General features: G+C 41.1%; 1 protein-coding gene across 1 annotated transcript; it reads left to right on the forward strand.

The window, feature by feature from the left end:
• Positions 1-2227: 2227 nt before the first annotated feature.
• On the forward strand, positions 2228-19838 carry TNFRSF8 (TNF receptor superfamily member 8). Its single transcript, XM_026053647.1, has 11 exons — positions 2228-2305; positions 10821-10911; positions 12859-12981; positions 13376-13531; positions 13618-13711; positions 14170-14450; positions 14656-14766; positions 15382-15429; positions 16507-16532; positions 17516-17708; positions 19588-19838. Exons 1-11 carry the CDS (start codon positions 2228-2230, stop codon positions 19836-19838), a joined length of 1452 nt encoding a protein of 483 aa, XP_025909432.1.
• Positions 19839-22452: the final 2614 nt, after the last annotated feature.

The raw sequence follows: 22452 nt of genomic DNA on the forward strand, positions 1-22452 counted from the left end.
ATGAAGTCTGAAAGTAATGTATTTACTTAAGAATGTTCCAACCTGTATGCATTTTATTAAACACAACCTCTTAATTGCTGTTGGTTTTACTATAGACGTGTAACAGCATTGTGTGCTATAATAGCTTTTCCAAAAAGCCATCATCAAAATGAGTTCTTTCTACTTCCCTTCCTTTATACTATCTAGTTCAATGGAGAAATGAATTTAAGAACAAGAAGTTCTAAGAGCTGGGAAGCCTGGTTGCATTTTGGATGTGTGGGATGAGCGCTCTTGTCTAAGGAGCACAAGTTTCCACTGCAGCCTTTCCCTTAGTGGGGGCATTAGTAGAATCAGTCCTTTTTATCCTAATCATTTATAATTTCATGAAACTTTATAGAAATTTGCATCTTCTCGCAGATTCGGTTTAAGTTTTCTGTTAGAATAAAAAATCAGAAAATTTAACAATATTAAGTTGTTAAAAAGGATCTGGTGCATGAATGTATAAAAAATGTTCAGCATGCTAATTTTAACCTTGTTTCTTTTGCAAGACAGGCCAAATCCCCTTTGTGTCATTCCTCCTGGGAAAGTCTTCTACACATGCTTATTTATACTCATTTTTTTTATTGTTGGATGGTTCTTGTTATCAAATACATAAGCCTCAGTAGTATAACTGACAGAGGTTAAATGAGGTGTATGACAGTATATTTCTAGGCTGTAGGTTATGTTGGTTCCTGTCAACAGCAAAACAGCAACAAAAAAAAATGACAGAGCTGAGCCATTTCCCTTTTGCCATTTAAAACAATACTTCATAAATCAGGAAAATTGCCTAATGTAATGTTATGGCACCAAGTTAAGACATTTTACAGGTGATTTTTTTAATTACGTAGGAAAAAGAWGAATGTAATATTTGGACACTCAGAAGCTTAGCTGTCTCTGTACCTCAAAAGTATATTTGCCACATTCAGTTTTTATAGAAGAGAATATAGAGAATTTAGAAGTCAATAAATAAGCTGATAGACTGATGGGGGAAGTTGGACTTAAGTATGTGACAAGTACACAGTATGCGAAATATGTTTTTAATAAGATTCTGAAGAAAAAGTAAAGCAAGTTAAAAAGAAGAGGGTTATAGTTATGGGTGCAAGATACAGACATCATTCCAGGATCTGTGTGGAACACAGTCCTAGAAACTTCCCATCATTTGGTACTCTGTTGTAGTGTCAGTGAAGTGACTGTGGGCCTGTAATAAAAGGATGAATTATCCTACTTTCAGTCTTTTCTAATTTCTTCTACTTGRTGATAAGGGTGAGAGGAAGGAAAAAGACATGGGTGTGAGAACACAAATTCTCATTATTTCCCTGAGCACCTCAGAGTGTTTTTCAAAGCAGCCTGTCCTTTTTGAAGTGGCAAACTTTTACTTTTGTCAAAACTTTTAGGGCAGAGAAGAAAGATGAGTGACACTTTAAAGCAGCTAAAATCTTTCCAGGCATCAAAGCGACCAAATGTCATCTAGCATAAGAAATTAGAGAAGAGACAAGCAACAGGTGACAGCCCAAGGGACAACCGTCAGCAACAGGAATTGGGGTTGGAAGGAAAAAGACGGATTCTCAAGAGAACTCTCTGTGGGATATCTGTTTAAATGACAACACGTAAAGCCTAAACCTTGGCAGAGTTACCCCATGTGGTTGTGAGATTTCACACACTCATTCAAACAGGACTAAAATGACTGTACTGAAAAAAAATGAGTGTGTTTCTTACTGGGAACTCTCTTGAGGCTTGGCTGCTGCTCTCAGCGTAGCGAATGGCCAGGGCAGGGCTTGGAGCCATGCCTGGCCAAGGCGCTGGGGAGGTGAAGGGTTTGCCCAGGGCAGCCTATATGACTCAGGGACTCTATTTCTCTATAGCCAGTGCATTCCTCGTGTGACAACCTCAGTGCACACAGCCAACCTGCAGCAACCTGCCAGCTGCGGGACTGGTGATCCACGCCGTTTTGTTTTGTTTTTCTTTTTCTTTTTTTGGGCACATCCCCCCCTCCCCTTCCTTCCAAACTGTTTTCTCAGCTCGATTGAGACTCAAAGCTGCCACCCCCGTCCCTCGAACGGCTGGAGCGGCTCTGGAGGGTCGAGCCGGCAACCCGGAGCGAGACTGGGCCAGACCCCAGGGCTGCTCCCGAGCTCCCATCCAAGAGGAGCGGCCCAGCTCCCAGACCAGCAATGCCGGGAGCTGCGGAGAGCTGACGCGGCCGGCGCGGATGGCTGCCCGCAGTCCGGCACCGCGGCTGTGGCTCCTGCTGCTGCTGCTGCTGCAGAACACCCAGGCAGCACCCCAGGTAAGGCAGGATGCCCCTGAACCCCGGGGAGCCTTGGGAGGGCAGGGTGGCTCTGCCTGCCGGCTGGGTGCCCCAGGCAGGGGGTGTCCGCAGCTTCACGCAGACAGAGCGATGAAGGTGTGGAAGTGCCTTTGCACAGAGCGCGCGGGAGGGCTTGTCCGCACCGGGACCTCCACGGGCAGCGCCTGAGGGCAGCCTGCATGTTTTCCGTGGCTTTGCTGGTGTTGCCCCTCCAGGAACAGCTAGGAAATATTGAGAAATTTGTTGCAGGGAGAGGAGAGACAGTTCTCATTTGTTTGGGATGAGTGGCTTTTATTTTTGCCAGGGGCACCAGGTGCGGTCTCACGGACACGTTCCTTGCACAGCATAGCTCAGAGAGCTTCCTCGGTCTGTTGGGGGGTCTGGTTTGGCAAAATGAGAGGTGTAAAGGCAAACAAAACAATAAAATACTTTCCTCTTTACAACTACCCACTCTTTTGACCCTGACTTCCTCATGAATGGGCCAGGATTTCTGCTTTCAATTAACTTAAAATAGATATAGTCCCCTGCTCAGGTGATGCTGTAGGCACAAGCTAACTCCCTCCTCACATCATTTCAGTTCCTGGGGGCTTGTTCCCCCTCTCCTGGGATTCATGGAGCAGTGAGCCCTCAATGCTTGGCATAAATCCAGGTCATTCCTCCAGGTGACACTTACATACAAGTTTTAAAAACAAAGGATCAGCGTCACAGAAGCCCTTTGAGAAGGTAAAGTTAGTATCTTCTTGCATACTGGATTGGTTCCTGAAGGTGGTTTTCCTGTCAGTAGGAATGCAAGCATGGGACAGCTTGACATTCCTGCCTTCACACTGTAAGTAAATGGTATTGTGTGCCACTTGGACACGCAAAATTTTACATAGACTGGCTCTAATTTAATTAGAGCTTCGAAAATAACCATGTCCTGCATTTCCTTCACATACATTTGAAAATAATCCTCCTCAYATTTTGGTAAGAATTGGAGTTTTGCCTGGTGTCTTTGGCTGTAAATTCCCCTCCCACATTACAAGTTCGCTCTACTTTTCCCTRGTTATCTGCCCTGCCACCATCTCCTTCCTGTAGTGATTCCTCTATTCTATAGGCCTGCAGTTTCTTCTCGCTTGAGGTTTACTTAGGGGGCCACTTAAATAAGTGTATCTGGTCTGCTGTAGGCAGACTGCTTTGATGGAAAGCATTAAAAGAACAATACTTAGACAAGATAATACACGATACATTCTTAGATCTTGCTGGGATAAGTATTTTAATTCTGCTTCTGTATTGTGTCTCTCACAGCAGTCTTTGCTTTTGCTGAATATTGCAAAGCAAGAATTGGTTGTGCTTTAAACTGCATTCCTCCTTACTTCATCTGCAGTTTAGGGTTTGCTTGTTTTAATATTCAGTTAATTCTCACTTAATAATGTTTCTACTATCAAGTGGACGAAAGAAATACTTAAGGTCTTAGATTATGAGATTCTGACTTTAACAGGGTCAGAATTTTGATAGGACTTTGAAAGGGAGTCAACTGTTCTGCTACAGCATTAGTCAGTTCTAGAACAGCCAATGCTGGTAGAAGATTTTATTTTTACTGTAATGTGCTTTTTTCCCAACTTACAGCTCATTTGTAGCAAGCTAATTTCTTATTCTGCCTCACCATCACTTTTTCTCTATGAGATCAGAAGCCCATAAATGAATGAGTCAAACCTTGTCCTGACTAAATTGCAGAGTAGCTCACTGAATTCAACACCATCTTTGCCATGGCCATTACTTAAATTGGGATAGCAAATGTATTTGTAGATAAAAGAATAATGAGAAGAGCTCTAAAGAACCAATTTTTAAAAACACATTTTCAAAAAAAAAAAAAAAAAAAAAAATCCTTAAAAGCCTAAATGTCCTCTATGAAATCCATGCTCACCCTAATTAATTGGGTCTTGGTCTACAACACTTAGATAAATAAATAAATAAATAGATAAATAAATAAAGCTGATCGATCAGGGCTCTGAAAGTTTCCACTCAAGGGATCTTTGACCATCCTGTCATGGAGCACTCCCAACATTATGTGAATTGTGATCTTTTCTTTCTGAGCATGTAATCCGTTTCCTGCTGCATCAAACATCTCATTGACCACAATGAGAAAAAGTCTAACTGTGCACTAAATCCAGTTTAAAAAGCCCCTGAGGTAGATCAAAAACCAGAGCAAAATACTGACCTGATACATAAACTAATGTCCTGTTTAAATTTGTTGCAAGAGAGACAGATTAACTTTGTAGTGGCCAGTTTTCAGCTACACCAGGGTTTGTTTTCTGTACTTCTTGATAGTTCAAATCCTTATCTTTTCTCCCACAACTGGCATAAAGCAGTATTAACTCTACACTGTGTCCTCAGACCCTATCAAGATCAAATCAGTTTTGATATGGTCTATAGATGCAGCAATAATGTCTGCAAGGTTTCACATTATAGCTGTGTCAGCCAACAGAGAAGTGTCAAAGGGGAGCCCCTATTTATGGCCTCACAGCAACACCAGCTCTCAAACCCTGAATTGAGTGACTGTGCAGCCACAGGATGAGTTGTTTCACTGCAGTAACCCACAAAAAGTGCAGCTCTACAAATTCAGAAAACAGAACTTTGTCACTGATATGAGGCGAGGGTTCCTCACGCAGATTGTATGGTGTTTTGGTGAGAGGCTGGGGAAATGTGCAATATACTGCTTATGCCTCCTGGGAACACTAGCAGATGATGCAGAAACTGCCTTAAAAAGTGAAATTGTGTCAGATTTTTGCATTTCCACGACCAAAGATGCTTCCTGCTAGTGTCCCTGCTGAAGCAGGGGAGTTGGACTAGACAATCTCTAGAGATCCCTTCCAACCTCAACCATTCTGGGATTCTGTCATTCCGAGATTCGCATTTTGCGATTCAATTAGTTGGTAACAAAGAAACGACAATCAAGAGATGAAAGAAAAGCAAATACTTTGGATATCAATTAAAACAAGATCTATGATTCTATGATTTTGAGTTTACCACATTTCATTCTGTTCTCTGTAGAGATGGGGAGACAATTTGAGTTTGCTTTGTAAAGCTTTTTGGAAATGTCCTTGATGAAGCAAAGCCAGGTGCAAGTTACTGATGATGRGTATAAGCTATCCCACACTCCTCAGTGTTTCTAGACATTCAAGAAAGAGGAGGATGACATTGGGCAGAAGTGAAAGTTCTCACAAATCCTTCATGACAAAGTCAGCAGTAAGGGGCAAAAATGATGAAGGGAATGTTCTCTCACAGGCGAATTGGCAATTCCACACTATAAACAGAGAATTTTTTACCATTTTCTTCTCTGGGCTCTACAGAGACTATACACCATGGAATCAAGAAGGTAAAACCTTCCAATGCTCACAGCTGAGGCTTCTTTTCAAGAAAGTGGTAGCATTCAGGTTTTGCAATGATGAGCTGATTTTTTTTTCTGTCTTTGCATTTTCCTTTCATTTCAAGAGTTATTTATGAGCAATTAGCACTAGTTAAGTCACCTTAAACTTCAGCTTCTGCCTAGCAAAAAGACTTAAATTAATTGGTTTTGCTGTGGGCAAATTAGTTATATTAATGATAGTTAGACACTCTGCAGTCATTATAGTTAAGGTTTTTGTTTGTTTCTTCCTAAGACAGTTTAACATTTTCATTCTCATCCTAGAACATGTAAAAGAAAGGAAACCTTTGACTTAATCTCAGACTAACATAAACATTCTTTAAAATTCCACATGGCTACCAACCATTCATTCAGAAGACAGGAAACCCAGAACATACTACCTGCCACCACTGCCACTTAAAACAGGTTTACCTTAATATATATCTATGCTGGCAAGATCAATATAGCTACCGGTGATCAGAATTTTTCTCAAAATGTCCCTCATCTAAACAGATTGGTCTGTGCTGTCACCAGAATCCTACACAGCCACAGTGTAAAAAGACAACTAATTTTTCGCCTGCTTGTTTAAAACCAGCATGGGATGTCCCTGCCATGAGCTGCTTATCCAGGTTTTGGAATGGAAAGACGCCAGCAACTTGCAACGCTGTCTAGGAAGAGCTTTACAGAACAGAAACTGTAAGTCCTGAGATCCAAGCTCTGTCCTGGACTAGTCAGACAGTAAAAATTCAGCTCAAGTCATTTTGATATTTACCAGTTGAGGATCAGAGTTCTTTGTCTTCCAGATTCAGGCTGTAATAATCTACCACTATATAAAAATGACAGGTTGCCCTTGAAAACTGGCGTGGCCTTCTAGCAACCTTGATTTCTAWTAGTTCATTCGGATACGCTGCTTCCTTAATTCTGGAGAAGTCTGCAGGGGTTGTTTTGGCTAAGCCACTCAAGTATTTGTGGCTTATTATTAATCTTTGTTAGCCTTACACGTGCTTCAGAACTCAGTCCTCAATCTGCATTCTCACCAGGAAGAGACAAATATATATTAAGTATTTTGGATGGATTTGAGGGCTGCAAATGTTGCCAGATTTCTACAGTTAAAAAGGAGAAGCCAATAGCTGAGGAACAAAAAAAGAAAAAAGAAAAATCACATCACTCATCTCGCTCTATCTTCCTACTAAGATCATATATAAGACCAAGAAAAATCAAATCAAGATCAAATCAAGAAAATTMATAACATATCTTTCCAATACTTAGGCAAAGCACTGAATCAGAAAGGGAGAGGGACTGGTAAACCTAAAAGCTGTACCCTTAGTGTTTCTTTGTGAGATATTTTCTCAAAGGCAGTGTAGTCTCTCTCTGTTCCTAGCTTTGTCATCTGCCTGTTCATTTCCTTGTGCTTTTGCTTTCTGGTTTGTACAATTAGGATAATGGTCAAGAAAGAGCCTCAGAGCACTGAATAGGAACACAATGAATTTAGCTACCTATATGAGGTTGACTCCTGCTGCTTTTCAAGCATGAGAGTTTCTCGTGAGAAAATAGCTGTAAATTTTCATTGTCATGGAGATCTTGTAGGCATTTATGAAGCAGAGAACTTTTAATGAAAAAAGCTTTAATTTTGGCTATGACAAAACAAAGATTAAAGATAATGACAAAGATTAATGATCAATTTCTGTGAAATTGAATTAATGTTGTAAACACAAGATTTCTCTGGGAAGGAAACAAGAAACAGAAAACATTCCAAGTAGGAAAAAAAAAAATACCAGTGCCAGTAACAAGATTATCCAGGAAATACTTTTATGGTTCAGCCTAAGTTTTATGGACAGTAGCTTGAGAGGGCTTKCTAAGAAATGAACTCTGCCCTGTGATAAGCCATTGCAGATAACAGATGTCCAGCTCTCTCTTTTCCCTTTGAAGTAAAAGTACACGCTTGCATTAAGCTCTTTGTGAAAGGCAACATGCCCAGGTTTTAACGAAGAGGCGTCAAGGAAGGTTTGCTCTTTCTTTCCAGTTCACATAGAGATACCCAAGCAAGTTCCTCTGGCCTGTTGCAAGACACCCAGAGCAGAGCATACTGAATGTCAAATTCAAATGAGAATGTGAGTATATGGCCCCCCAGGAATATATTCCTCGGGCACCAGAGGAATATATTGGTTGGAGAGTCTTTGTGATCATTTCAAACTGGCTGAGAAGTACAGCTCAGCTGCTTTGCCCCCATTTTATTATTCTCCATAGCACCCTTTTAAGGTTTTCAGCAATCTCTTCCTCATTGGAACTACTGAGCTCTTTAAAAAAACAAAAACCCTTGCAGTCTAATGGGAGATGAGGTGCAGGAAGCATCATTTCGCATATGGTAGAGTGGTTGCACATGGTAAAGCTGAGGTAATACACACCTTCAGACGGTGAGTAAATTGCCTTGGTTCAGGCCTACTGCTACCCAATAATTATGCATGTATTTGTTCCCTCTTTACTTAATATCTTTGGTTATCACTTGCTTTAGTTCATTTATCACCCTGATATTCGTAACCCATAGACAGAAAAAAGGAAACACATTAGCCTTGTATGCCTGTCGCCCTTTCCCCCTCTCCCCAAGCACAGCTGAATCAGGTGTCTGCAGAAAATGAGCTCGCACCATCATTTTTTGAAAGATTTGCAGTCTTTTGAGAGCTTCATCCTTCACCTTTGCCCTTTCTGCAAGACATGATCTGTGCCTTTCGGCACCTATTTGCTTCARTGCCACACCAACTTTGCCAGGGCTTGGGAGTTCTTATTGAAAGCTTTCTTTCTGTTAACTTGGATGCCTGAAATCTTCAAATTCAGCTCATGAAAGATCTCACACGTTTTAGAGAAGCAGAGCCCGTACAATTTTGAGTGGCACTTGCCTTCCACCAGGGACAGCCTTGCTTATGCAATTTGTTTTGAGGTTTGAAGGCTGGAATACTAGAGGTATGGGCTTTATTTWTATTGCAGCCCTTCACATAATGCGTGCTATCTACAAATGGACTCTGCTTAGTTGAAGARGAAAACTTTGCATCGTTGCACAGCCTAGACAGGTAACAGTAGGAACCAAACAAGTTTAGATTTGGTTAAGAACTGGCAGCTGATGACTGGTGTGGAGTGTGAACTGTGCATTGTTTATTACTGAAAAGAAATGTGGTAGGTTTTGTGCTTGTGAATCGTGCCAACTGAACAGATAGCAAACTCTCAAAGCTGTTTTGTGCTTAATTATGGATTAGAAGTGGTGGGTACAGATAGCAAACTCTCAAAGATATTTTGTGCTTAACTATGGATTAGAAGTGGTGGGTTCTTCAGGGGGCTTTTTCTCATCCACAATGACTGTGCAAATGATTTTGTTAAAATGACTTTTTGGTCAGAGCATCTCGGGCTTGGCTCGATGAACAGCAACAGTGCTGCAGGGATGAGCTCTTAGCCGGGTTCTTGGAAGCTGCATTACTGTGATGTAGTGGATTTCGTGTGCTGTATTGATGGCCATGGTATCTAGCTGCCCTCTTGTGGAAAAAGAAAGAAATATCTTGGTCATTCTTATTCACGTGTATTTTCATATTTTATGCACTATTTATGCATAACTCTTGCAGTTTTATCACATCACTAGCATTAAACTAAATTTGCAATCAAGATTTGTATCCTTGAAGCGAGGAGTAGAATCTCATAGTGAATTTTAAGCATAGATATTTTAAGCAAAATCAGGTTTTAAATAGTAGTCCCTTCCTCTTACTTGTAGACAGGCACTATTCTGCTATTTAAACCTGAGAAGAGGCAATTAAATAAGATGTGAGCTTATGTTTTCCATAAATTCTTTATTCCTATCCTGATGTAAAATTCCGCCTCATTTGCATCCAGAGTTGGTTGCACAGGAGAACCAGGAACGATCAAATTTTTGTGGCAGCTTTCTGGAGATCTTACAGAGAAACTAATCCAGGATGCCCCAAATATAGCCAGGTTGCTGTCACTTCGTAACTTTTCTTTATAAAAACTCAGCAACCACGCCATGTCACTGAAGTGGCTCTGGACTGACCCATTGAGGTCTGATCTCATGAAGTCATTTCTTGTTTAATTTAACATTAGAGTGGTTGCCTAACCAGAATGCTCCTCCACACCAAGGCAAGGAGATTCCACCTTTTTCTACAGTCTAAGGCTGTCTCTCCAGAAAAGAAAAATAAAGGGGACACATTTGTAAACTTGGTGTGAGCCAGGTTGAAGGAGACATCTGCTTTTCCTCCGTACAGTAAGCTAGAAAAAAGTGCTTTGCAGCGAGGCTATGTGGCCTGGTGGTTAACGCAGAAATGTGTCAGGCAGGATTTCTTAGTTCTATTACTGGAGTTGGATTAATTTTAGTGGTTTTGGTATGTTTCTATTTCTAATCCTTTTGTTAATTTCTAATTGACTGGAAGCTTCTCTTTTCTGATGTAACTTTTGACAGGTTATTTAACTTCTGTTTTTTATACTCCCACCATGAAAAGGCCAGTATATTAAATAGTAGAATATGGTGGTGAGATTAATTGGCTGTTAAGCAAAATAAGTAAATAAGCAAAATAAGGCAGTAGGAAATCATAGCTTTTATTTCTAAGAGTAATGGGAAATTCACCTGCAGAAACCAGGATGCAGATTTGCTGAAATCTTTGTTAGCCATTCTAGCATTATCAGGCAGGAAAATCTCCGAGTAGTCTGCTGGCTCGGTCTCTCTACCAAAAGTCACCAGTTTTATCTTCTAGCAAATACTGAAAATGAAATTCAGATAACATTTTTACGGGGTTATTAAGGGAGATACCAAGTTCAAAAATCTGATTTCTACATCAGAAAACCTTTAGCACTGTAATTTCCCAGAGTATGTAATAGCCTCTGCCATACAGAGGTGCAGTCTAAGTATCTGCTTCTTGATATATTACATAGCTGAGTCTTTTTCCTAAGCTAATATTAGAGCTATTTCTTTCTTCTGTCTGGGATACGTGGACTTTCAAAAAGCTGTAGACTATCCTGTGCCATTTGCAATCATGATCACTAAAAGCAGCCTCCTGGGATCTGCCTTCATATGACAGTAAATGTTTTCTAATTGTGTCTTTGGTCTGTTCGAATCTCCAGACATCATTAATTCCACCTCATTCGTGTGACCGACTTGAGAACTGGTTCTACGACAGAACTTCACGAAGCTGTTGTTACCAGTGTCCCCCAGGTCAGTATGTTTATAGTGTAATCAAATTAACACAGGCTTTCCTTTAGAGATACTGGGAGCCATATAAATATCTGCAGATTTGCATTTTGGCCCTGAAGAAAAGTGCAATTTCATGAATTAGTCTCTGGTATGGATTCAGTTATAAATTTGGTTTTCCAGTGCCCAGTCTCTTGTTCAATCTGTATACAGAGAAGCTCTAAAATAGAATACTTCATACTCAGAAGTAACTAGAAGTAGACAGGTGTAAGGATTCATTTCAGCTTGTCTCAGAGTATGGAATAGATCAGTGAAATTATGAGGCTAAAAATACAGAAAAAGTATAGAAAGATGGTGTGGAAACTTCTGCCATAGTTTAGTTCAGAAAGGGTCTTGAATGAGAAAGAGAACAACCTCTTTTCAGGGGACAGAATAAACTTTGTCGGAAGCCAAGCCATGACTCAAAGGCACATGAGATCAGAAGCAAAAAATACTTTGTTAAGAAACGAGTCCTGGAAACGTGTGAAACTCCCCCTGTTGCCCAAAAAGCCCCTCCGTGAGTGGGGCATTTTATGGTACTTCACCACCCATTTCTTGTTCTAGAAATGTCTTCTTTTCTTTTTGAAAGGAAAATTTTGACATTATTTATGCTCTAATAATAAAGAAAGGATTGGAGCTTGATTTGCAAGCAAGAAGTTGTATCAGGACATCCTACACTCTTCCTGAGCACACCGCTAGAATTGTTCAAAGGACATTGGAGTAAACTAGACCAAGGGACAGAGAAGCTAAACTGATCCGAAGTGAAAAGGTTCTGTTCTCCTTCAAAGACACAATGACAAATGTCCTGGCAGGACAAATGTCTCTAGCAGGCATCTGATGCCCATCTAGTTGCAATGAACTACATCTCTTGAACATTTCACCTTTTGCTACGTCCTCATGTGTCAGTCCTGGACATTACTTCACATCCTCACATCCACAGGAGATCATAATAGACTTTTTCTTTCTAATCCYCCACTGCAAGCAGAAACCAGTCTATATCTGCTTTGCTTGTTTTAGCCTCTAAATCAGATATCCAGATCCATAGGACAGTGCTGCTACCAACACTCCAATAATGCCCCACCCACGGTTAACAGCAATTCCCCAAGAGTGAACAAATGCACATATTCAAAAAAGAAAAACACATATATTATGTGCTTCATTTCGGTATATTTTCTTCTATACAGTTATTGCTCAGGCTTTTATCTGTATGCTGACCTACTAAGGCCGGTGGAGGACAGCTTGAAAAGCCACTGTTAGGCAAGCCTAAAAGCTACTGAACCTGGAGCACACGTCCCTCAAAAGAGGGGTCTGTATGTGCAGGAAGTTTGTAGTTTCTGGGAGATTGGGAGGAGGGAAATGACACACATGCAGGCACACATGGGCAGTCGAGGTGCTGAGTTTCAGCCTATCACAGCAATCAGCCCTCACCTTGACAAGAACGATTTCAGACAAGTAATTTTGAGGAGGTGGAAGTGACATGTTTCAGGCTTGTCTGGTGGTATTTAGTGGGCTAAATATAGCATAGCTGTTTTTACCTGCACTCCCACACCGTGTTTGCCAAGATGCTTAGTAGACAGGTTGTTTATCCACCAGGTTTCCCCTCCCTACTGTTAACTCTTTCTGACTGGGTGAGGCAGGGTGTGTGCTGAAACGTGGGGTTTATTTTTCCCCTCTTCGCCATCTGTAACCCATTCAAGGCACACAACATTCCGTCGGAATGACCTTGATGTTACCATGTGTTACTCTAAAGGTGCAAACAATCCCATGAATGGGAAAAGCAAGAATGTGTTAGAAAAATCAAGGGACAGGTATAAAGAGAAGGCTATGGTAGCAGTAGCATGTGAAACAGGTAAATGAGTATTAACACTTTAAGTTGGCTGTCTCTTGTACTTTAGAAGGCATTTCCTCCATATTTTGGTTTTCTTTCTCCAGGCTATGTTAAAAAGAAAGCGTGTCCCACGGACCCACATCACTGCATGAGATGTGGACCTGAACAGTATCTAAACGAGGCAGCCCAGAAGCCACGATGTGATGCTTGTGTATCATGTGCAACAGGTAGTTGCTTTGCTTTCCATCACACATGCTTCACACAGTGATATCCTCACTATATTTTATTTATGCTTATATTTTGAGTATTTTCAGTACTAGAGTTGACATCCATCCTCGACTTCTGTTTTATAGAGCAGAATATTCCCTTGTGCATAATCAATGTCACTTCCTGTGACTGTCTGAAAATTCTCTCAGTCAAATGCCATCCAAGTTTAATTTCTACTTTCTGTCTTACATTAGACAACATTTATCCAGACTTCCCCCAGTATTCATGACTTAGGACTGTTCTGTATCCTGAGTCTTTGAGGTGATGTTGCTCAGCTTTGGGCCCCTCATTGCCTCTCCCTTGCAGGGTGATCCTGCAAGATCCCGTCTTACTCTCATAGTTTTTTCCATACAGAACCAGACCTTGTGGAAAAAGCCCCCTGTTCCTTCAATTCTAGCCGTGTGTGCGAGTGCCGACCAGGCCTGTTTTGCCAGACCCCTGTTCTGAACACCTGCGCGAGATGCCAGCAGCACACAACTTGCAAGCCTGGTTTTGGAGTCAAAGTCAAAGGTAGAAATTCCCCCATATAGTGATCTTGGCCCTAGGCCTCAACCTGGAACATTTGGATTGATTCTCAATTGCTTATTTTTCCTCAGGCACCTCAATGACTGATGTTTCTTGTGAAAAGTGCCCTCCTGGGACCTTCTCTGATCAGACCTCCAGCACCGACACCTGCAAGCCTCATACTGAGTAAGACCATAGTTTTTTAAAGTGACTAACTAATTACTTAAGGCTAATAAAGGACCTGAAAGGAGACCTAAAGCTAATAAAGCTGAAGGGAGACCTGTTAGCTTCTCTGGTTTGAAGTGTACAGACTTATCTGCAAGTCAATAGAAGTGCCCATGCATGGTTAGAAAGCCTCTCCTTATACCTGTTGTACAGTTTGGTGTTGAAGGAAAGTAAGGATCCTCCTTGCTTTCTTTTTAGCTTACAAGGAGATTACACACAAATGTGAATGCTGGGTTTGCACCTCAAGGAATAGTGCCATAGGGATGAGGAAAGGGTTAGTGACTTTGTCCCTAAAAACAAATAAATCCCCTTGGCACAAAAATGACCGAAGGGATGTTTGTCCCATAGGAAGTGCCTTTCTTATCTTCTGCCACGTAGTTTCCTCTAATGCTCATATACTATTCTCTTTCATCCTCTAGCTGTGCCAAGTTAAATAAAGTAGCACTGAGCAAAGGAAATGCCACCCATGATCAAGTTTGCATGGACCAAGCTCCCACTTACCTCACCTCAGGTGTTTTRTCTGCGAAATTAAGCAATAAAACAAACGGCTCTGATGTGATGATGCTTGAGAAGACGGTGACCATTGCAAGTGTAATTCTAAGTGACACAACAGCTGAGAACCCCAGTTCAACTGCTGAGGAGAAAGCTCTGGCTGTCACCTTTCCTACTTCAGATGCCAAAGGGAAGAAAACAAGAGGAGGTAACAAAGATAAAGTGTTTGCTCTGTCTAGCAGGTTTTATTTGAATATATCTTTGGGGAAAAAAAACTGTTCTCATGTGGGAGCTTCCCAAAAATCCCTGCAGCCTGTGAAATGATGTCCCACAAACACGCAGACATACTCATAGGTCCCCCTCTGTCTCTTTCTCGGCTTCTCCTGTCCATCCTTTCCCTTTCTGTGCTATAGGTGATGTTCCTTGGGGAGTGGTTCTCTCTGTGGTAGTACTACCTGTGAGTGTGCTGTTATTTTGGAAGTTGAAGGTTTGCAAGAGATGGATCCTCATCCTCAAAGGAAAGCGTGAGTTTTAAAAGCTAATAACCCATAATAACCCGTAGCATACTGTCTAATCTCCAAGTATGTGCTATATCGGAACTAAAATACCTCCTAAAATTTTAAGACATCACTGGGAAAGATAATATTTAATAGTGCCCAATGAAAGCAGGTCAGATAAGGGTTCTAGGAAAGCTATTTGTTCAGCATCTTGGAGAGCATCAGGGAAAGACTGAAGATGTTGTAAAGTTATGGAGGAGGATAATTACAAGCTGGGTGGGAAAATGTTAACCAGTGATTTCTTCTTTCAGCGCCAACACTAAATTAAACAATACCTGTGTTTTCTGAAGTCTTTTGTGAGTATTTATTGGTTCCTAGGATGGGGCTTGATGTCACTGATGTGGAGAGGAAGAGAGATTTTGCTGGTAGAAGTGCCTGTAGCTTTGCCTAAGTTACGTGTCGGGTGTACTTGCATATCCACATTCCCTCTTTCATGGAAAGCAGGATGTGCACGTGGTAGGTTGGTTGTGAGTGAGCAGGGAGACCGGCTGGTCTCACACCTAGACCTGCRGGTGTGCTAATGCTGTTATAATGCATGTACCCCCCGATGAGTTGTGCTAAACGAATGTTCTCCTTTATCAGCACATCTGTATACAGTCACGGGACACAAATCCAGGGCCAGCTCTCCAGGTGAGTGGGGATTACTCAATCAGTAATCATAACCTATCTGCCTAATGAATAAATGGCTAGTTTTACTATGAGGCATTAATTTATGAAACTTTGACATGAAAATATTCCGTCTTTTCAGTTAAATGCRTAGATCTGACATGCCAAAGGACAGTGCTATTGTCTGTCATGTGCAGTGGAGGATGGTCTGGACGTGTCAGGCCACGAGGTGGCACTTGTTTCCCATTGCATCTGCACGGTTGGGGCATGCAGCAGTGCTGGGGGGCCCCMAAAACACCCAGCTCCCTGGTTCCTTCCTGAGCATTAAAGTGGAGGGACATGTTAGCCAGAACAAACTGTGCAAATCCCCCGGAGTAAATTAATGTGCCCTGTTAACTAATCCCCTCTCAGCATTTCCACTGACTGCCCTATGCTCTTGTGTCAGATCATTCTCTAGTCGTTCATGGAAGAGGATTTAACACCTCTGGTGGCTCWGTTTTCTCCAAGTGGAATTTTGCTCTCTCACTTGCCTTGAACACTAGATCCTGTTGCTGAATGGCACTAAAAGGCTGGCACGTGGAAAATGTAGGTGGCAGCGCGTCAGAATGGAGTTAGCTGCAGGAGGCTGTTATAATCTTCCTCCCACCCTCTTCCTCCTTTCTCTACCCTTCCCTCCCTCCATCCCTGCATAAAATCCCACCTTTTAGTATTAATGTGTGCCACCTTTTAGTATTAATGTGACCACACAATGAACTGAATCAATTTGTTAATTAGTTGAATGAAAACTCTTCCTTTTTTTTTTTAGTAAGTTATTTAACTTAACTAGCAAGTGTTTTTAGTTCCTCGTGTCATTAGATGAGCCAAGGGGTGTGACGGGGGGTCACAAAGGGTTTTGGGAGAGCAGGATTTCACACTCTTGGCAGCACCATGTCACTGGTTCATCTCAGTAAGCAATCTTCATATTCCATGGTAAGGAAAGCCTAAGGTAGGTGGGTTAAGGTCTAGTTGGTTTAGGATATGACAATGACCTACCAGGGCATTTCAGTATTCTTTCAGTTGCTGTGAATTTTCTTCTGATGCTGTTTCCTCTTTAAATTACAGGTTCTGATGGAGTGAACAAATGCACAGTAAGTGTGAAAGATACTCCAAAACAGGCCCTTTTCCACTGGGGGAAAAATTATATTGTTAAAAGCCTTATTAAATAATGACAGCCTTTTAATTTGGACCTYTTACTATATCTTGTGATTCTCTAGGCATAGAAATGAGATGTTTAGGACTGGTTGCTTTTATRTCTTGGTCTTCATCATGTAGTGCCTAATGTGGTGTTAAATGTTGTGCTGCTGCCAATTTTGCTTGTGGAGTATTTGACTTTGCCCTGTGCCATTCATGTGTCATTCCAAGGGGCAGGGGCCAAACTCACAGAAAGAACGTGGCTTTTCTGCCTCTGGGAGAACTTCACCTGTCATTCTAATCACATAAGTGGGATTCAAACTCTTCTTCTGTCTCCCTCTGTGTCATCATTTTCCTCTGCAGGACTTGACACAGCCATAATACGGGCACGAGGAGGGTGTTAGGCAAAGTTTCCATCAATCAGCTGCTAGTTTAACAGTGTAGCTTGTGGGCTATAAACCACATGCTTCTTTGGAAATTATTACACACTTGCATCCAGGCTTGGAGTGTTCTGCTAAGCCAGATTTGTAAAATGGCAAATAGATGGAATTACAAAGGTACACGGGCATCTGAGCTGCAGCCAAGGCAGTGGAATTCACCAAAGTACCCACTTATGTTCAGGAACCTGGATTTAACCTGGATTTCAGTGAAAGCCAGGGCTAGAACCTGCTTAGTCGTTCTTGCAAATCTCACTGAAAACTTGTGTGTGACATTAGGCATAGAAACAGAATATAAATATGGTCTGAAGAGAAGCAGGAACGTGGTTGAAACTAATATTCCTGTATCAATTAGGCACTTTGGACAATTTTTCTCCCTATGGCAGTGGTCGTGTAAGGCACGTTATGTTATTCTGCCTGTCTCAGAAGGATTCTGTAGATTACTGCACTCCTCACAGTGTTATTTTTAAATCCCAGTTGTACTCTCTCCTTTATATTRACAGATGTTGCTGAGTCCTGACAAAGTGTCAGAAGAGGAGTTAATTGACAGGACTCTCCCTTTGGAGCTCAACAACTTGGTGTCCAGCACAGAAAAAGTGGGTAGTCCTGATCTGAGTTTGACTGATGTCACACAGAGAAATGCTCTCGACTGTCCTGTTGATTCTCAAGTGAGGGACCACACAAATAACCGAATTGGTGAGTCTTGCATTCTTTTTTAACTTCGTMTTTCCCATTTTTTAATCATGGGCATATCATATCCTTCTGAAATTATTATTAAACTGCTAAAGTATCCAAAGCCTTTGCAACATGAGTCTTGGCATGCTTATTTATTTGAATACAATGCTTTCTTATTTACATTGACTCACTCTCCCATAAGTGTGACAGAAAAGTGCTTTGTTCTTCCTCCTCTTTTTCACTCCCMAAAAAATGTTAGTTTACAGAATAAATTTGAAAATTGAAGCGTTTCATCTTGAAAATGGTGCTGTAAAACAAAAGCACACAGAATATGGAGAAGCAAAAACAGAAAATGCAGGTTTTGTTTTCCATGCCACAGACAAAAGAGATTATTTTGTTACTTTAAGTAGTCCAAAGGACAGGCTTTGACAGAAGGATGACTCCCTGTTTGGGGAGAGAATGCTCTCTGAGGAGGCGGAACGGTCCAAGGAAATGGACAAACAAATGAACAGGGTAATTCCTTAACATTCCCTATTCCTGTTTTCATCCTCTGTATATGTTACTTACAGGGAATATGAAATATTTTCTTTCCTTCTATCAGATCCTGAGCTGAATTCATAAAGGAATGGGCACAAACAGCAAAAGCTTGTATGCCAGCTTGTAAAATACTGGAACTTAGCCCAGTTGTATGGTTAAGTAGCTATTTCTTCTGTCTCAGCTTGGTGCAGGTTGTATAACTTTGAAATATACATTGTTCTGGCAATTGGAAAAGTAGCAGACACAGATCCAAGGCAAAGATTAATACTTAAAGGAAATTCAGGCTTAAAAACAATGCAGAAGATATAATTTAGCTCTGTTTTGCATGGGGAATGGACCAGGCGACCTCCAGAGTTTTCTTCCAATCTAAATCACTCTAGATTTCCATGGCTGAGGGTGCCCAAGCATGGAGGTGAGAACTCTTGTTTCCCAGAAGGTGAACTTGAAGTGCATCTATACAAAAAAGTGTGCCTTTTCCCTCGTCAGCCCATTAATTTACTTTTAAGCTATTGTATTCATTTTCTGAATTAGGTACCTCAGTCCATTGTGGAGTTATGGAGAGGAAAGGCCTCTCTCTTGGAGAAAAGGTTAACGAATAAGCTAAGAAGGATCCMAGAAGATAAAAAAGGGTTTTTTTTTYYTTTTYTTTTTTCTCATTTTTCTTTGATGAAGAAGCAAAGTCAACATGTTGAATGCTAGTTCAGCCCTGGAAAAAAAAACGTAACTGAATCTCCATTGGAAAGACCCAGTTTTCTCTGCAGGTCCTAACACCTGGTCAGTTACTCAGAATTTCTGTAGAGTGTTGATATATGTCTAAATATCTGCTTTTAATGCAGATGTTGTTGTTCCTAAAAACAGCAGAAGCATAAACCTTCAGTTCTTCAMAGCTATCCTCTTCAGATACCATTTGATAGCTTTTTAATGGACTCTTGTAAATAYTTCACCATCTTTTCTAATTCTCTTTTCTCCTGCAGTCCTAGAGCATCTGCTTCATCATCAGTGAGCTAGATCTACTTGATCTTAAACGCCTCGAATCCCCTTGACAGTGCTCAAAAACCAGTCAGAGTAGTTATAGGGTCACTTGGTGTGTTCAGTGCTTGCTTTGAGTCCAACATGAAAAGCACCTTATAAATAACCAGTGAAATAGACAACTCATAATTCCAAAATCCTTCATGGATTAGCAAATTCTATAGTGAATACAGAAGAAATTCTACAGTTTTCAAAGTGACAGGCTAGATCTRAATACCGCTGATTTAAAAAAGTAAAAAATAGGTATTGTATCAAAATTTTGTAGGAAAAGGAACCATCTCTAGAGACAGCAGTTATTTTTAACTATGCTCAGCACTTTTTTTTCCTTCCTCAGAAAACATATACATCATGAACGCCGATACTGTCATTGTGAGCACTTCCATCTCAGAAGTGTCTAGTGGCAAGAACTGTGCTGTCAGAGGCTGTGAAAGTGATATCGATGTCCAGGAAAACATGGAAGAGGAGGAGCTGGAAATCCACTACCCAGAGCAGGAGACAGAATCTTTTCCCGGGAATGATGTCCTGGTTCCTGTGGAAGAGGAGGGAAAGGAGTTTCACCACCCCACCACTGCCACTGAAAAATGATATCCCATTGATATCTTGATGTGTGAAACTGCAGAAACACCCAGTGTGAAACGATCCTGACTCTCCTCCAAGAGAGGTGAACACATACTGCTTTAAGCAATCTGAAAAATGAAACACATTCAAAGAACAAGGGCTAGAACCTATTTCATCTAACAGATGAGAGGATGGTCCAAAACAATGAGAAGCATTGGCCTTCATAGCTCACATCAAATATTTCTCTCTTTTCTTCTTTCTCAGCATCATGCTAGAAATGAGGTTGAATCCAAAAAAAAATCAGGCTTCATGGCATGCTACATCTGACTACTTCCACAAGCTGTGAAAATTCTGGCCAGAATCTGGAGTTTAGCTCAAGAACCAGGCACGTTTTTTCTATTCCAGTATCGTCARCACTTCCAATTTCAGCATGCATTATGCACCATCTGCAGTTTTTGTTTAGGTCTCAACTTTTAAATGAATGTGACAATAACTTCTGTTTTCACCAATACGAATTTAACTCTTAAATTTATGGAGCTCATATGTCTTGAGGACACATGATCAAAAGGTGCCTCACAGGCTCAGAAGACAGAAGGCAGAAGGCAAATAAAATTAACTGCAATTCATCAAAGTTTAGGCCAATCTCTGTATTTTTTGAGGTCTGATTCCTTGTTACTTCGAATCACCAGTAAAGTTGAAATCACAAATCACCATTTGTGATGAAAACCAAACTGTTCGCAACACTTAGATGTTGAACAAACTACCGACTTAGCCAAGYATGGAATTTGTAAAAAGGGAGAAAAAGGAAATCAACGGACTTTCTACAAAAAGCAAGGAACTGAAAAATAGTCACAGTAGTTATTTCCTATAACATTGTTAATTTTTGCKCATTTTAGAAGAATTGCTTTATAACCGTCTGATTTACATGTCTCTGTGCTTAAGTTTTGTGGTCAACTGGCTTGTCTTACGCAAATTCTTCGTCTTTTATGCTGCTTTTTTGGTAACTGTAAATGTAATAGTGCTGACTATGTTTTCACACAGGACAATGGAAAATGAACAAGATGACAAAGTGTGCCTTAATAGTCAAAAAATGGAACCACAAAAACAATTACTTACTTTGTAGTTTTACCTTGGGCAGACTACCATAATAACAGCTGTGCAACGTCAGTATCTTTTGTCTGAGGCAGCCACAAAGAAGATAAGAACATAAAAAACACCCTCTTTGGCCAGGCTAGTGCTCCAAGTAGCTCCATATTTTGTCTCAGACAGTGGTAGTAAGAGCTGCTATTTAGGCAGAGCACCTCGTTAATATCTGGTGTTTGTATTCCTCACACTTCTGCAGCATCAGCTGTAATTGGATTAAGTATGTTAGAGAGTTTGTCCCAACTTTTAATATTCACTTAGGAACCTCCTGCATTAATTCTCCGAATCTCCTGAATCTCTTGGTACAAYCTGCCTACACATTAGACATTTACAATTCATTGTGCAAGAAACTGTTTTTGTTTTAAACTGACCTCCTACTTATTTCAGTGAGTACCACTAATTCTTGTGTTTAACACAAAACTGGGTTGCAGTAATGTTTTGYATTCACTTTATCTACTGCTTTTATGATTCTTGGTCACATTCCCCTCATCCTCCAAACTGAGTTCCAACCTTCCTGTAAATTACATGCTCAGTTGTCTCAGCCCCTTTATTTGGTGTCTTTTAATTTCATTGTGTTCTTCTGGAGATCTGAAGAGCATAACTAGGTACTGCATTCAAAAAGAGGGTTGCCTAGGGTTTTAAGTAGTGGCAAAAGGGTAATTTCTGTTTTGTTCTCGGTGTCTTTCTTGATGACATTTACTGATTTGCTGGGTTTTTTTCATGCACACGGAGCAGATCATTTCAGAGACCTTTCACAGATAACCTTGTCAAAGACTTTTTGAAGCTAGTTGTCTACGGGCTCTCCTGTATACATTAAGCCCATCTATACAGGGGGCAGATGAAGTTCTTCAAAGGAAGAAACAAATCCAGAGAAATTTGCATTTCCTTGGAATGACAGCCCTGAAGATGAYGTGTGGGAGCTATGGGCTGCTCCTGGATGTCAGAATGGATGTCAGAGTCTCCGTCTTTCAGSATCAGCATTGCCCTGGCAGCAGCAGTTGGATGAAGGGAAAAGGGGAGCAAATGAGAACTACCATTTTTTGCTGTAGTTGCTTGTTGTGCAGCAGAAGGTGAAGTCATTGAGTATTAACACCAAGCATCAGTGCTGAGAGGAYGCAAAACTGAGCAGGATGCTCATGGGCTCCCCTTTCCTCACTTCAGTCAGGACAGCTCCTCCTTTTTTAGTGCATACAGAAACACAGGAATTTCTGATTAATTTTACAGAACCACCCATAAAAGGTTGTTCAAGGATGGTCTAATAACAGAGCKCACTGGGTGTTTCAGCCCTACACATACGTTATTCTCTGCAGCTTCCTCCACGAATCCTGGGCGACTGGATTGCGATACCACACTGGCAAGCTTGGAATTTAAAATTTGAGCAGATTTTACCGCCAAGCGGMCCTTTCCTCGCTCCACACGCAGATGTTCCGCTCGCGGCGCGCGGCAGCTCCCCAGAGGAGCGAGGCGGGGCCGCCCGCCCAGCTCCGCTCCGCCCCGC

This window comes from Nothoprocta perdicaria, unplaced genomic scaffold, assembly GCF_003342845.1.
Source record: "Nothoprocta perdicaria isolate Ctin4 unplaced genomic scaffold, notPer1 scaffold_117, whole genome shotgun sequence".
Taxonomy (NCBI): Eukaryota; Metazoa; Chordata; class Aves; order Tinamiformes; family Tinamidae; genus Nothoprocta; species Nothoprocta perdicaria.